Source organism: Panthera leo, chromosome D3 (genome assembly GCF_018350215.1).
Source record: "Panthera leo isolate Ple1 chromosome D3, P.leo_Ple1_pat1.1, whole genome shotgun sequence".
Taxonomy (NCBI): domain Eukaryota; kingdom Metazoa; phylum Chordata; class Mammalia; order Carnivora; family Felidae; genus Panthera; species Panthera leo.
Genome location: NC_056690.1, coordinates 23,258,157 through 23,274,445, shown reverse-complemented (window position 1 = coordinate 23,274,445; position 16,289 = coordinate 23,258,157). Strand labels below are relative to the sequence as shown.

General features: G+C 42.3%; 1 protein-coding gene across 5 annotated transcripts in view; it reads left to right on the top strand.

Moving 5' to 3' along the window:
* Positions 1–1,654: 1,654 nt before the first annotated feature.
* The window catches only part of NF2 (neurofibromin 2), an 80,387-nt gene continuing 65,752 nt past the window's right edge, over positions 1,655–16,289 (top strand). For 2 of the 5 annotated variants that reach the window (XM_042909651.1, XM_042909649.1), the window contains exon 1: positions 1,676–2,235. In XM_042909651.1, the coding sequence (XP_042765585.1) occupies positions 2,122–2,235 (114 nt within the window). In that variant the 5' untranslated portion in view covers positions 1,676–2,121. Of the gene's footprint in view, positions 2,236–16,289 lie in introns of all 5 variants that reach the window. The other 3 variants (XR_006195075.1, XM_042909650.1, XM_042909652.1) reach the window with 3 other exon arrangements.

The window sequence follows — 16,289 nt, the reverse complement described above, 5'->3', positions numbered from 1 at the left end:
CAGACCCATGTGTCTACCTGGGTGTCTCCCCAAGAATGTTTAAATTTGGCATCTTTGGCCAATTAGCCCAGTGCCTAGCACCTAGTAAGCCTTCCATAAAAACGAGCTATTACTGGCCATCAATGTCATTTTGACCCCTGCTGTCTGATCTACATCCTCTTTCTACTCCTCAGTAGGATCCCAGAATCACCTATTTTCTGTCAGCAGTCTTGGCTCTGGGTTAAAGCCCTGATTTGTTGCCCCTGTGGGGAGCTCTTAGGAGAATCCACCCTAGTTCTCCCACCTGCAGAGAACTGAAGCAATAAAAATGAAGACACTCTCACTCCAAGCCCACACTGCCCTGAACAATCATTTTGGTGGGGAGAATTTGCTTGCAGTAGACAGGACATAAAGTTCCCCCACAGCAGCTTTCCTGGGCGTGCTAGCAAATGCTGGTGATTCATGGCACCACAGGGGCCTGTGGGGAAGCGGGAGATTTATGCTATTGTATAGTTACAGCAACAGTGTCTGCTGAGTGCTAGGGAACTGTGGTTCATGGTACTTGGGGCTACAACAGGCAGCAGCTTGGCAGCCACAATCAGGGAAGCAGGGCAGCACAATGGTAATGCCATCAGGCTCTGGGTGGGAGAAATCTGGATTTGATTCCCATCTTTGCTTCTTCTATCTAGGTAATAGCAGGTGTCTCTGTCATGCGGCACCTCTTTCCCATCTGTAGGGGAGGTGATGCTAATGATGGTTAATATTTGTGGACTGCTTCCTGTTCAGTCAAAAGAGAAAATTGTCTCTACTCAATTATTATTTAAAAGCATGGTTTATTTTTTAAATACAGAAAGCTATATTCCCCCGCCTCACAGTACACCCATTATAACTTGATGACATCTAAAAAATAAAAACATGTGGCTCGAAAATGTAAATCAGAGTACAAAGTGAGAAATGCTTTCATGTTTCGACCATTTTGTATCTACAAAAATAGCAATTCCATAAGATTCAACCTAGTATGCGCCCTGTCTACTATGTCCTAGTATTTACCCTAGTTTATATGTATTAACTTCCTTAAATTCCTCAACAACCCCACGAGGCAGATACACTTATTACCCTTCCTTGGTAATAACGCTATTTCTCCTAAAGAGAAGCACAAGGGTCTGGGGGAATGCCGGCGATCTAAGCGGCCTCCACGTGATTTAAAAGTTTGAGAAACACAGAGGTCAGTATATGCAATTAAGTGCCAAGCTGGATTATCCGTCGGGTGTCCGAGAAACACGATTCCCTGGGGCGCCACACTGGGAGCGCATTTGGTTCAAAGTGCAGTCCCTTACCGACCAACCGCACCCGGCGACCAGCCTCTACGTGGTTCCCGGGGAAAGGCGCGCCGGACTCCGGTTCCTCAACCAGTCTTGCTAGAGTAGGCGTACTCCTTTCGAACAAAAGCGCTCGGAGTGACTGCCGCTATGGCCACTCAACGCCGAGCCCAAGCCCGCGCCTCCAATCACAGCGGAACTTCCAATTGGTGGAGTCGTTCTGAAGCCGGGAGAACGGAGGAGAAGTCCCGCCTCCCTAGGAGTGCTCAGCCAACTGCGGAGTCCGGGCGGTAGCCGCGGGGTTCGGTTGCGCTGTGTGTAATGATCTGGGGGCCTGAGGGCGGGGCGGGGAGCAGGCGGGGGTCTGCGGGGAGGGGACGCTTCCCGCAGGCGCGCGGAGCGAGGACGGTGACAGCCACGCGCGCACGTGCGCGCCCGGCCGCAGCGCGGCCCCGAGGCCTCTGTTGGCCGCTGAGAGGCGCGCGGGGGCTGGCCGGCTGCCGTCTAGGGGCCCCGTGCCGGGGCGTCCCCAGCGTCCCCGGCCCGAGTCCCTGAGCGCCGGGCCGTGTCCACCCCGTCGGTCCTGGCTCGTGTTTCGTCCCCGTGGCCGTAAGGGCCCGCCCCCCGACTCCCCTTTACGCTCCCGGGGCAGGGTCCTCACGGCCCATGCTGGCCGCTGGGGGCCCGCGCCGCCCAGACAGTTCCTCGGCCGGCCAGCCGGCCACCATGGTGGCCCTGAGGCCTGTGCGGCTCCTCCAGGGGGGCTAACCGGTCCAGAGCGCAGGTCTCGGGGCGCGAGGGTCCCAGGCCTGAGCCCCGCGCCATGGCTGGGGCCATCGCTTCCCGTATGAGCTTCAGCTCGCTCAAGAGGAAGCAGCCCAAGACGTTCACCGTGCGGATCGTCACCATGGACGCCGAGATGGAGTTCAATTGCGAGGTAACCGGCTGGCAGCCCCGACGGGCTGCGGTAAGGGGGAGCCGGGCGGAATCCGGTGGAATCCCCGCTCGCCGGGCCCTGCCACGGGTCTGGCACCGATCGGGGCGCCCCTGCGGCGGTGACAGTCCAGGTGGAAGCTTGAGGGATTCAGCTTGTATCATCTCTGAGCGTAGACAGAGTCGACCAGAACCGGAAGGAGCCATCTAGGCCCAAATCTTCATGTTAAGGATGATTGCTGCTTCCCGCCCCCCCAGGGTTTTTGGGTTTGGAAGCACTTCCTGACGGTTCTCATTCATTGTTACTGCAAGAGGCTGGAACCATCCGTAGTGGAGAATTCTGGTTTTCATTGTCAGGCTTAAGCTCCAGCTTTATGGTCTTTTTTACTTCATTAGATATTATTATGTGCCCCAGGTATTAAAAGTTGCGTTTTGTAGAGTGGAAACTCTATACCTATTTCTCTTTTCCAAAGCTACCATTTTCTGGGAAACAAACTCTTTAAGGAAAGAGTTGATGTCTAATACTTATTTTTCGTGCAGTTTATTTTACATCATGATGATAACAGTTAACCATTTGTTGAATACATTCTAAATGTCAGACGTTCATACATTTAATTCTCACAACAACCCAATGAGGTAGGTACTCCAAGCCATGTATCTAGTAAGTGGCAGAGTGGGATTTTAGGTCAAACTTTTAGCCAAAACAATACTGCCTTTCAAGAAATGCAAGTCCTTGCTAGTCCAAAGTGTGTTCTATGAACCAACAGCATTGGCAACGGCGACCTAAGTCAGGAGTTGGGAACTTTTTCTGTAAAGGGCCACATAGTAAATATTTTCAGCATTGCAAGCCATGGGATCTCTGTTACAACTACTAAGCCCTTCAGCTCTACTAGTGTAGTACAAAAGCAGCCTTAGGATCGACTTCCAGCCTGACAGCGTGAGGAGCTCCATTGAACTCCCCGATAAGACTGGTGAAAATCACTTAAAAAAACTCAACTATTTAAACCCTCTGGAAATGGTTTTAAGTGCAAACATTCATCAAATGAAGAAAAATCTATTCAAGGAAATCTATGAAAATTTGCTAAGAAAGGTGAGAGTCTATGGTGTTTGAACCAAGGCTACTACCTCCCTCCCACTTCCAACATACCAAGGGGAAGATCCACTCCAGACTGCTGCAACACAGAACACAGGGCTCCCTCTTCCCCTGGGTCCCTGTCAAACCACTTTCTTCCCAGGAGGAGCAGGACTGAAGTGCTTCTTATCCTGTGCAAGGCTTCTTGCTGCTGAGACTAAGTCCCAGGTGTGAATAGTTGAAAGATGGGGCTTCTGTCTTTTATCCAGCTCCTACTTACAGAATGGGAGCTGTGCCTTGGGCATGGCATACTGAGACTACTGGGACCCAGTTGCTCTTTTCCCAGCCCCAGCTTGTGCAGTGGTGGTTCTGTGCCAGGAGAGGCAAACTGAGAAAACCTCTGGCTGGTATCCCTCCCCCGCCGCCCCCCCTCCCCACCCCCCCCCTTTAGAGATTTTACCTGTTGGGAGAAGTCTTTAAAACCTGTAGCTCCTGCTCTCTTCCCAAAGGTAGTTAGTTCATTTGCAACAAAAGTGGAGAAGTTTATGCCTAAGGGAACCCTTACAAGCAGTAGAGGTTTTGGTGAAGGGCAATTGGGAGGAGATTGTAGATTTAATGAAGATGCTACCTAAACTGTAGGCCAGCTAGTTTGCAGGAGAAAATCAGAATAAGACAGCTGGAAAGAACCCACATGGGATTGAATAAACTGTTCCCTCAGAAGAGCAGCCTTTGATTGAATTACTTTGTAGAGCAAATTATGCCCCAGGGCATAATGAAATAATAGAATAGTAAAACACTATTAATGGAGTTTAACAGCTGGGTGCAATCAGGGGAAGGAGAAGGAGTCCTACTATACACTGTCACTGCAGGATGACTGTGGCCATAACCAAATTTGTGCCTTCCTGAGGAACAACATCATAGGTCTTAATACTATGTGAAGGAAATAGATTTCACTAAAATATTCCAGCCCATCACTAAAGAAACAAACAAATAACAATAATAAGCCTTAGGGCTGGGTTGGGGAGAAACAGTCCAGTATCTATATTATTTAGATAATATATTATCTAAGATGTCTGATTTCTAACAAAAAATTATGAGGCATACAAAGAAACAGGGAAATATGACCCATACAGTGGAAGATTAGCAACAGAAATTGCCTGTAAGAGTGACCAGATGTCAGATTTAGCTGAAAAGATTTCAAATAGCCGTTACAAGTATGTTCACAGAACTAAAGGAAAACATGATTAAAGAAGGAAGATCTAATGACATTTTTTGCATCAAGTAGAGAATATCAGTAAAGTGACAGGAATTATAGAAAAGAAGCAAATGAAAATCATGGAGTTGAAAAGTACCATAACTGAACTAAAATATTCATTAGAGGGGCTCAAAGTAGAGAAATTACCCTGTTTGAAGAGAAAATTGTAAAGATTATGCAAGCTGAAGAACAGAGAGAAAAAAATGAAGAAAATGTACAGAGCCTCAGAGAAATCATTAAGAGCATATGTGGAAGAGGAATACCACAAGAGGAAAGAGAAAAAAAAATATTTTAAAAAATAATGGCAGAAACTTTCTGAATTTATGGAAAAACAATAGTCTTGACATCCAGGAAGCTCAATAAACTCCAAAGAGGATAAATGCAAAGAGATCCACAAACAGAAACATCATAGTAAAAATGCTGAAAGTCAAAGACAAAAAATCTTGAAAGCAGTAAGAGAAAAATGACTTGTCACATACAAGAAAACCCCAATAAGATTAACAACTATCTTATCTGCAGAAACTGTGGAGTCCAGAATATTCAAAGTGCTCAAAGATAACATATTCAAAGTGCTCAAAGAAAAAAACCTGTCAACTTAGAATCCTATATCCAGCACAGCTGGATATTTCAAAATGGCTATTTCAAATATGAAGGTGAAATACTTTCTCAGATAAAGACAAACTGGAGATGTCGCTCAAAGACCTGTCTTACAAGAAATATGAAAGGAAGTTCTTCAGGCTGAAAACAAGTGCCTTTAGATAATAACTCAAGTTTACATGAAAAAAAAAAAAAAAAAAAAGAGCACCAGGAAAGGTAATTATATAATTACAAAAGACAGTAGAAATGCATATTTTTCTCTTCTGATTTATTTATTTCAGTTTTAGAATGAGTGCATGTGCAAGTGGGGGAGAGGAGCAGAGGGAGAGAGAATCCCAAGCAGGCTCCACACTCAGGATGGAGCCCAATGCAAGGCTTGATCCTACGACCCTATGGTCATAACCTGACTCAAAATCAAGAGTTGGATGCTCAACCAACTGAACCACCCAGGCACCCCTTCTTCTAACTGACTTAAAGAGCAATTGTATGAAATAATACCTATATAATGTGCTGTTGGGCCTATTACTACAAACGTAATTTATGGGTGGTATACTTGCCAATAACAGCACAAAGGAGGTGGATCGGAGCAAAGCTGTAATGGGCTAAGGAAATGGCCACAAATGGTAAAGTAATAACTATAGCAATGTATTGTTGGGTGTTGGGTTTATAATTTTAATAGATGTCACGTGTGTGTGTGTGTGTGTGTGTGTGTGTGTGTGTGAACAATATGTATATTTATATATATGCAACAATGTGTATATATTTTATATATGTAACTATATATATAATTTTAGTAGATGTCATACACCCCCCCCACATATATATATATATATATATATATATATATATATATATATGTGAACAATAGTTTACAAAAAAGAGGGAAAGGACCTATATAGGAATAATATTTCTATATATCACTGGAATTAAGATAGAATAGTCTGGGGGCTCCTGGTGGCTCAGTCAGTTGAGCGTCTGATTTCGGCTCAGGTCATGATCTCACGGTTTGTGAGTTTGAGCCCCGCGTCGGGCTCTGTGCTGACAGCTTGGAGCCTGGAACCCGCTTTGGATTCTGTGTCTCCCTCTCTTTCTGCCCCTCCCCCACTCACACTCTGTCTCTCTCTCCTTCAAAAATAAATAAACATTAAAAAAATTTAAAAAAAAAGATAGTATAATCTGAAGCTGATTTTGGTTAAGTCAAGATTATCTGGTAAACCCTAGAACAACCACTAAAAACAAAGCAAACCCCAAACACTTAAAAAGTATAGTGAAGGAAACATTAAATAAATTTAAATCCTTCATTAAAAAATATTCACTTAATGAAAAAGCAAGTAGTAAAGGAGGAATAGAGAAACAAAAAAGACATGAAACACATAGAAAACTAAACTAAAATGGCAATTGTACACCAAATAATTAGATAACTTAATGAAATGGACAATTTCCTTAAAAGATGCTATCTACCAAAATTGACTCAAGAAGAAACAGACAATCTGAATAGACCTATAACAAGTGAAGAGATTAAATCAGTAATAAAAATACCCACAAAGGTCCAGGCTCTAGGTAGTAGAGGCGCAAATGGCTTCACTACTGAATTCCACCAAACATTTCAAGAACAATTAATACCAATTCTTAACATACTCTTCCAAAAAAAAAAAAAAAAAAAAAAAGAGGAGGGAATACTTCCCAACTCATTTTATGAGGCTGGCATTACCCTAATACCAGAACCCAACAAAGCTATCACAGGAGAACTAGAGACAAGATCTCTTATGAATATGGAAGCAAAATGGGGCACCTGGCTAGCTCAGAAATTACTTTAAAAAATACATGGAATGGGGTACCTGGGTGACTCAGTTGTTTAAGTGTCCAACTCTTGATCTCGGCTCAGGTCATGATCTCACATTTCATGGGGGGCTCTGCACTGGAATTGTGGAGCCTGCTTGGGACTCCCTCTGTCTGTCTGTCTGTCTCTCTCTGTCTTTCTCTGTCTCTCTCTCCCCTTCCCCTTGCTGGCTCTCTCTCTGTCTTTCTCAAAAAAAAAAAAAAAAATATATATATATATATATATACGTTTATATATATAACGTCAGTTAACAAACTGAATCCAACAACAAATAAAAAGAATCCTACGTCATAACAAGGGAGATTTATTCCAGGAATTCAAGGTTGGTTTAACATCTGAAAATGAATTAATGTGATACATCATATCAATAGAATAAAAAACAAAAATCATATGATCATCTCAATGGATGCAGAAAGAGCATTGACAAAATTCAGCAGCATTTCATGATAAAAAACACTCAACAAAATAGGATTAGAAGGGAACTTCCTTAACCTGATAAAGAGTATCTGTAAAGAACCCACAGCTAACTTAGTGAAAGAAGGATGTTTACTTGCTAAGATCAGGAACAAGACAAGGATATCTTGCCACTTCAATATTGTTTTGGAGGTTCTAGCCAGGACTATTCGGCAAGAAAATGAAATAAAAGGTGTCCATATTGGAAAGGAAGAAATAAAAATATATTCACAGATAACATGAGTATGTATATAAACTCTAAGGAATCCCCTAAAAAAACTATTTGACCTAATAAACAAGTTCAGCAAGATTGCAGGATATAAGAGCAATGTACAAAAATCACTTGTAATTCTATATACTTGCAATGAACAATATGAAAATTAAGAAAATTCTATTTATAATAGCACCAGAAAGTATAAAATACTTAGGAGCAAATTTAACAAAAGAAGTATAAAACTTATACTCTGAAAGTTGTAAAACATTGTTGATGGAAATTAAAGATGATCTAAATAAATGGAAAGACATCCTTTGTTCATAGATCACAAGATTTAACATTGTTAAAATGGCAGTATTCTCCAAACTAATCTACTCATTCAACACCATCCTCATCAGAATTTCCATTTACTACTTTGTAGAAATTGATAAATATTCTAAAGTTTATATGAAATTGCAAGGGATCCAGAATAGCTAAAAATATCTTGAAACAGAAGAGCAAAGTAGGAGGACTCATACTTCCTTATTTCAAAACTTACTACAAAACAACCATAACATAATAGTACATAACAGTGTAGTACTCACATAAAGATAGAGAGATATTGATCAATGGGGTAGAACTGCGGGTCCAGAAATAGACCCATACTCTATGGTTGCCTGAGTTTTGACAAGGGTGCTAAGACTATTCAGTGGAGGAATGAATAGACTTACCAACAAACAGTGCTGAAAACTGGACAGCCACATGCAAAAGATTGAAGTTGAACCCTTATTCTGCACCACATACAAAAATTAACTCCAAAGACCTAAACGTAAGAACTAAAACTGTAATACTCGTAGAAGAAAATGGGGATAAATCTTCATGACTTTGGATTTGGCATATGATTCTTAGATACGACAACAAAAGCATGGGCAACAAAAGAAAAAGTAGATAAACTTCATTGAGATTAAAAACATTTGTGCTTTGAAAGACACCATCAAGAACATGAAAAGAAAAAATATTAGCAAATCATAGATCTCATAAGGGTCTTACATCTAACACATATAAAGAACTCTTATTGCTCAGTAATGAGAAGCAAATAATTCAAAAGTGGGCAAAGGAGGAGCGTCTGGTTGACTCATTCGGTAGAGCATGTGACTCTTGATCTTGGGATTGTGAGTTCAAGCCCCACGTTGGGCATAGAGTTTGCTTAAAAAGATGGGCAAAGGATCTGAATAGACATTTCTCCAAGGAAGATACACAAATGGCTAATAAGCACATGAAAAAATACCCTCATTAGTCATCAGGGAAATGAAAATAAAAAACACAATGAGATACCACTTTACCACAATGAGAGCCAACCACCAGGATGACTAGAATCAAAAAAAGGCATATAATAACAAATGTTGGCGAGAATATGGAGAAATTGGAACCCTCATACACTGCTGGTGGGAATGTAAAATGGTGCAGCCACTTTGGGAAACAGTCTGGCAGTTCCTCAAACTGTTGAATATAGAGTACCATATGACTCAGCAATTCACTACTAGGTATCTACTCAAGAGAAATGAAAACATATGCCTACAGAAAAACTTGGACGCAAATGTCCGTAGTGACATTATTCATAATTGCTAAAAGGTGGAAACAACCCAAATGTCCCTCAACTGATGAAAAGGTAAACAAAAGGTGGTATATCAATATAATGGAATGTTATTTGGCACTAAGAAGGGATGAAATACCAATACATGCTACAATATGGATGAACCTTGAAAACATGCTAAGTAAAAGAAGCGGTCACAAAAGAACACATATTGTTTCATATATTTCACATAATTATTCCCTTGGAAGTATATCTAGGGAAATAGAAAGTAGTTTTGTGGTTGCCTAGGGCTGGGAAAAGTGCAGGAATACAGAAATGATAGCCAAGGGGTACAAGGTTTCTTTTTGAGGTGATGAAAATATTCTAAAATTTACAGTGGTGATGGTTGCCCAACTCTATGAATATGCTAGAAACCATTGACTTGTGCACTTTAAATAGGTGAATGTTAAGGTACATGAATTATATCTCAGGCTATGTTAAAGAAAATGCAGCCTTTGGCAAAATGGAAACAAAAGACATGACTTTATTCCAATAAAACTATTTGTGAACATTGAAATTTGAATTTCATATAACTTTCACAAGTGATGAAATGTTATTTAAAAACTTACATTTTGTTAAAAATGTAAAAATTACTCTTAGCTCTCAGATTGCACAATAATAGGTGGTGAATTAGGTTTGTGTTGTGGACCGCAGTTTGCTGATCCCTAATCTAAGTTTCTTTTTTTTTTTTTTTTCTTTAATTTTTTTTAATTTAAAAACTTTTTAAGTAATTTCTACACCCAGTGTGGGGCTCAAACACACAACCCTGAGATCAAGTGTCACATGCTCTACTGACAGGGCCAGCCAGGCAACCCCTGATCTAAGTTGCTAGTTGACAAACGTTGTGAGAGGGGTGCCTGGGTGGCTTAGTTGGTTAAGCATCTGATTCTTGATTTTGGCTCAGGTCATGATCTCGCGGTTCGTGGGTTTGAGCCCCGCATCTGGCTCTGTGCTGTCAGTACAAAGATTCTCTCTTGGGGTTCTCTCTCTCCCTCTCTGCCCTTCCCTCACTCTAGTGCGAGTTATCTGTCTCAAAAATAAATAAACTTAAAAAAAAAGAGATAAATGTTGTAAGAGATTGTGAGAGACTGACCAGTAAGGAAAGGGATTTTGTACGAGATTTCTTCAGCCATAGTTTTACCATGAAAATCTCTTCTTTTTTTTTTAAACAGACCCAGACCCAAAGAGGATGTACAATATTATCAACTATAGCAGTGTTCTAAACACTGGCACTGTTGACATTTTGGCTGGATAATTCTTTGTTGTGGTGGGGGCTGTCCTGTGCATTGTAAGATGTTTAGAAGCATCTCTGGACTCTATCCACTAGATGCCAGTAGCACCTCCCCGTGCTCCCCGTCATGTCAACCAAAAATGTCTTCAGACATTGTCAAGTGTCCCGGGGTGGGGGGTGGAGGGGGAGAAGGACACCCTTCTTTTCTCCCTGCCACCATATTGAGAACCACTGGTCTATAGAAGAAGATAAGAGTAGTGATATTCAGAGAGGCATAATGGTATAGTATAGTCTGTCAAACTTATATATGCCAGCAAACGGCCTAGCATCTTGATGAAATGAGAATTCTCATTCTGTACTTATGCAGTAGGACTGAGAATTCTGCATTTCTAACACATTCTCAACTCTCAAACAGTGATGGTGCTGCTAGTCCAGAGAGTTGCAAAGCATTAGTGGAAAGTGCATAGTCTTTGAAATAAGTTAGACCTGGACTTGAATTCCAGCTGAACTTCTAGCTTGGGTAAGATACTGAAGCTCTTTGGACCTCAGTTTCCACATCAGTAAAATGGAACTAATACTATTGACCCTGCAAGGTTTTATAGGGATTCCTGGAATACATAGTGCCAGGCAGAAAGGAAGAACTTAGAAGGGAGTATAATTGGCCTACAGTAGGAGGTGCAGGTCACTGTGGTCACTGCCCTGTTGCAATTTGTCAAACAGTTGCATCTCATTGACTTGCCAGTGGAAATACCTGTTTGTAAACGAAGATGTTCAGATATTCTGTTGAAAGTTATGGTAGTTTGACTTATGATGATAGAGCTCTGAGAAACTATTAGACTTTCTCCTGCCCTATTTTTATGTTGTACATTAACTGAGCAAGGTGCCGATACCAGGAGATGGCAGATGCATTTTGAAAAAAAAAAAAAAAGAAGTGGAGAGATGGTACTTGAGGAATTCTTCATTGAGGCATACAGGTAGGTGGTGGTCCAAGGAGGACTCAATTTCAGAACCAGTGTTAGTTAACATATGAATCATGTTACCTTATGCTAATAAGTTCAGACTTTTTTGCCGCAGAGGTAGGAAATAAATCTCTTGCACTACTTGCTGCATTGCACAATTGGCTTGATGTTTTAGAGGATTTTTCCACTTGAAATATTTGATATTTGTCATTTTGAGAAAGTGGGTGCTGAACGTAATTTGCCAGGAGGCTAAACGGTTGTGTTATTTCTTATCTAGGCTGGAATTTTACTCTAATAATTCAATCTATCAGTAAGAAGAGCCAAATATGAAAAATTTCTCAAAATTGAGTTGTGAGAGATTCTAATACCATCTTACATTGGAAACAAAGCCGCCTTCTCCTGTTGGTTGTTGATATCCCAGATGTTTTCACATACCCCAGTGGGATTGTGATTGGATTAAACACCAACATTACAGATCATTCCAACATACAAATGGACATAAAGTAGAAACTTTGGAAAGAGGAAAACAGAAAGAACTCTGGTGTTTTCAGTAAGATGTTACATCCCAGACACCCCAAGATATAGGTAAATGCTTCTCTTCTAGGATGCAAATCCCCAAAGGGCAGTGGTGGTCATTTCATTGCTTAGTTGTAGATAGTAATGGGACTCTATATGAGGGCACTGAGAAACTTCTTATTTCAGAAGAAAGGTTTCTGCCTTATCTGTGGGTTCTTCCATGGGGGTTAAGCAGTCCCCATGGATGGCATGGGTGCCGCACATCTAGGACGTGGGCAGTCCGAGGTGAATGATGGATGCAGTTGTGCTGGTGAAGGGTGAAAGAAGCAGGGTATATATACTGGCTGGTGCTGCCATCTGCTGGAGCCCATATCTGCTCTTTTGTAGGAGGAAGGACTAGGGAATAGCAGCTACTGTGTGCCAGGTGCTGTGCTAAATGCTTTACAATGTACTATCTCACTTGATACTTGGAATAGATTCACTTACTCACTCAACAGATATTTACTGAGTACCAGTGTGGACCTAGTGGTGATCAAGACCTGCTTAGGATGGAGATCCTGTCATTGGCTTCATTTTCAGAGTGGGAATTGGAGGCTCCAACAGGGCAAATAGCCTGCATAAAGTCCCAGCAGAGCCACCGTTTGTTCTGAGAGAGAAAGAAGAGGACAGTGGGAGAATCTCAATAATGACCGATGAGGGGCACGTGGGTGGTTCAGTGGGTTAAGCATCGTCTTTTAATTTCAGCTCAGGTCATGATCTCACAGTTCATGAGTTTGAGCCCCATGTTGGGCTTAGGAGCCTACTTGGGATTTTCTCTCTCCCTCTCTCTCTACCCCTCCCCTGCTCATGCGTGGGCTGTCTCTCTCTCAAAATAAATGAACATTAAAAAAAATAATGACCAAGAGGCTAGCAGTCACTTATTTGAACCTCACAACTAGGTTTTCAAGTCAGTTGGGAAGGTCTTAGCTCAAGTTCCAGTTTCCTGTCAGGGCTCTGAAGCAGCACAGCCTAGAGGTTATGAGTGTTGTCTGGGGAGAGCATGGTCTTAGGATCCTGATCCCTGGTTCTGCCCTAACCAGTTCAGCACCCTTAGACAGGTTCCTTAATCCTTTCAGATGCCTGTTTCCTCATCTGTAAAATGGAGAGCATAATAATTCTTCCTGTATGGGGTATTGGTACTGGGATTAAAACCGAGTCATTATTGGTAAAGTGCTTAGACTAGCACCTGGCACAGGTAAGTTCCATATACAGGTTATTACATAAAAGGAAGTAAATCCAGGGCCTCTCAGCATTTGGCTCCCTTTCCCAGGCTCTCCCACACTTCCTCACTTACCCTTTTTGCTCTTGGCCTGTTGTCCTGGTTGCTGTTTCTGGAAAGTACCTCTTTTCATACTGCTGTGCGTTTGCATAGAATGTCCTTCTCACTTGTCTGCTGGCACAGATGTTCTCATTCTCCTTCTAGGTTCTGCTCAAGTGCCCCCCCCCTTTTTTAAATGTTTATTTTTGAGAGAGAGACAGACAGAGTACAAGTGGGGAAGGGGCAGAGAGAGAGGGGGACACAAAATCTGAAGCAGGCTTCAGGCTCTGTGCTGGGGGCTCAAACTCACGAACCGTGAGATCATGACCTGAGTTGAAGTCGGAAGCTTAACCAACTGAGCCACCCAGGCACCCGAGTGTTCCCCCCTCTTTGTGCCCAAGACCACCACATAGCTACCAGTGATGGGGCTGAGATTCAAACCCAGGTCATCTCTCTTCCAGGCTGGCTGGCTCTTTTTCTGTTAAGCTATGCTACCCACATAGGAAGCTCCAAGTAGAAAAAGGAAAGAAACCATTAGAAACCTGGAGAGAACTTTGATATTTGGTAAACAGGAAAAAGAAAGTAGAAATAAGAGATTTTACAAAGAACTTCCTAACTCAACTATTTGTCTATGGTATTATTTTATTTATTGCAATTGGTGTAAGATACCATTTCAAAACCATTTTGTAAACTTGCCAGTGGGCTTAAGTTTTTGGCTGGTAGATGATGTGACTGACAGCCTCTGCTAAATTGCCTCAGTGTCTGGTTTGTCTTTGAATCAAATGTACATTTTCCATAAGTGAATCCTTTTCACTTGCCATGATCTACTTGGAATTCCTTGCCTTTGGCTTAAGATGAAGCTTATTTTGCAACAGTTAAATATTTTCTAGTTGCATATTTAACAAGCTTTGTGGTCAGAATGTTCTTCCCTATATTCAGCCTGATGTCTTCTCTTAATATTTGGTGTGTCCACATGAATAACAATTGGTTAACCCTTCTATTCTGAGGCCTTTTCATGTACTTTGAAAAGTCAGTTATTTAACTTCTTTGAAGTCCACCTCCTTCTCCATCCCCTTTCCCCTGTGCAGCTCAGTTTTGGAGTACCTAATATTTAGGGCATTGGAGCACATAGAAAGATATTTAAGAGGGAAGGTCCCAGATTTCCAGGGTGATCATAATCGAGTTAGAGAAACAGGATACACATGAAAAGATAATGCAAAGGAGTCTGTCTATCTGTCTGTCTATCTATCTATCTATCTATCTATCTATCAGATGAGGATGTGTTCCTGTTGAGAGAGAGAGAGAAGAAAAACCGTGCAGTGGGGTAAATAGGGGAACAACTGCCCCCAGGGATTGAAGGAAGGTTTGTGTCCACAGATAAAGGGGAAGAGTGTACGGATCAGTGGATGTGACCTGAGCAAAGGCAATAGTATTGTTTTGTTTATTGCAATTGTTATAAGATACAATCCTGTGGTTTGAGGTAGAAGAGAAGAGAGATGTGTTTAAATTCCTAGGTTCAGGACAGATACTAGAAGCCTTTGAAGGCCAGATTAAGGAGCTTGTATTCATCAAATGCAGTGGGGGAGCTTTGAGGTTTTTACTAGGAGAGTGATTTAAAGTGGTCTTAGGGCACCTGGGTGGCTCAGTTGGTTAAGCATCCGACTTCGGCTCCGGTCATGATCTCACTGCTTGTGGGTTCGAGCCCCGTGTCAGGCTCTGTGCTGACAGCTCAGAGCCTGAAGCCTGTTTTGGATTTGTCTCCCTCTCTCTCTGCCCCTCCCCCACTCACATTCTGTCTCTCTCTCTCAAAAATAAACAAACACTTAAAAAAATAAAAAAATAAATAAAGTGGTCTCCACGCAGAATGATTTGAAGTATTTGGGGGTGGGGTTGGGAAGAGTTTGGAAACAAGGAGCCCGGTTAGAAGACAACCTCTCTGGGCTGGGTGTCACATGGAAACCTGAACTAGCTGGAGCCTGGGACAAAACTAGGCTGAATCCAAAGGCGTGGGCACCAGGAGGATGAGGCCAGGGCTCAGGGTCTTCTGTGACAAAGAGTGAGCAGGAGACCTATTAGGCCCAAGATTCAGGAGGTACTGAGGTCTAGAGCCAGTCCTTAGTTGTCAAGGCCAGCCAAGCAGGAGGCAGTTCTTGGGTGAGACATGGCCAGCCTTGGGTTCAGGAGGTCAGCTCACTTTCCTCTGTCTGGTCCGGGGCTGTAGTCAGGGTGTTACTTGTATAACACCAGGGAGAGCCCTGAAACTGGTGCTTGAACCCCTGGCTTCTAGGCAGAGCTGCTCTGTGTGATCTTGGGCATGTCTCTTCTTTCCCCCAACCCAGGCCTCAGTTCTTAGGGTGAAAAATGAGAGGAAAGAATTTGATTTCAAAGGCCCTCTGCTTTAACATCCTATTTTAGGTGATCTGGGCAGAAGCAGCTCATTGCACACCTCCCCCTTTCATATTTCCTTCTTAGGTAGGAAGCCATCTCAGGATTTGAGCATGTAGGTGTGAGAAAAATCTGCTGGAGGACAGGAACAATATTGCTTAGGGAACAAGAGCTGACATCCCGATAGAAGGGGTAAGTTGGTGTGGGTGAAAGCCCTGCCACTGCCACCTGCTGCCTGAGTGATCTTGAACTCCCTTCTCTAAGCCTCAATTTCCACATCTGTAATATGAGGAGAATAATAGTATTTTACTTACAGGATTGTTTGAAGGCATGAGTGCAGTGGACCTTTATAGACACTTAGCCCAGGGCCTGACTGTAGTAAGCACTTGGTAGACATTAGCTTCTCATGTGATCACGAGTTGGGGGTGTGGGAGTAAAGAGGAAGGGTCCCACGCTGGAGGCACTACAGATTTTCTCCTTTAATCATTTTTATTTTCTTTGAATCTTCTTCAGGTTATCCACACCTTTGTAAATGTAGGCTCTCTCGACTCCAGAATTAGTCTAAATATAATGAGCTTTATCCTACACCATATTTCTGTTTAAGGATCTTTTTTTTTTGTGATGTGC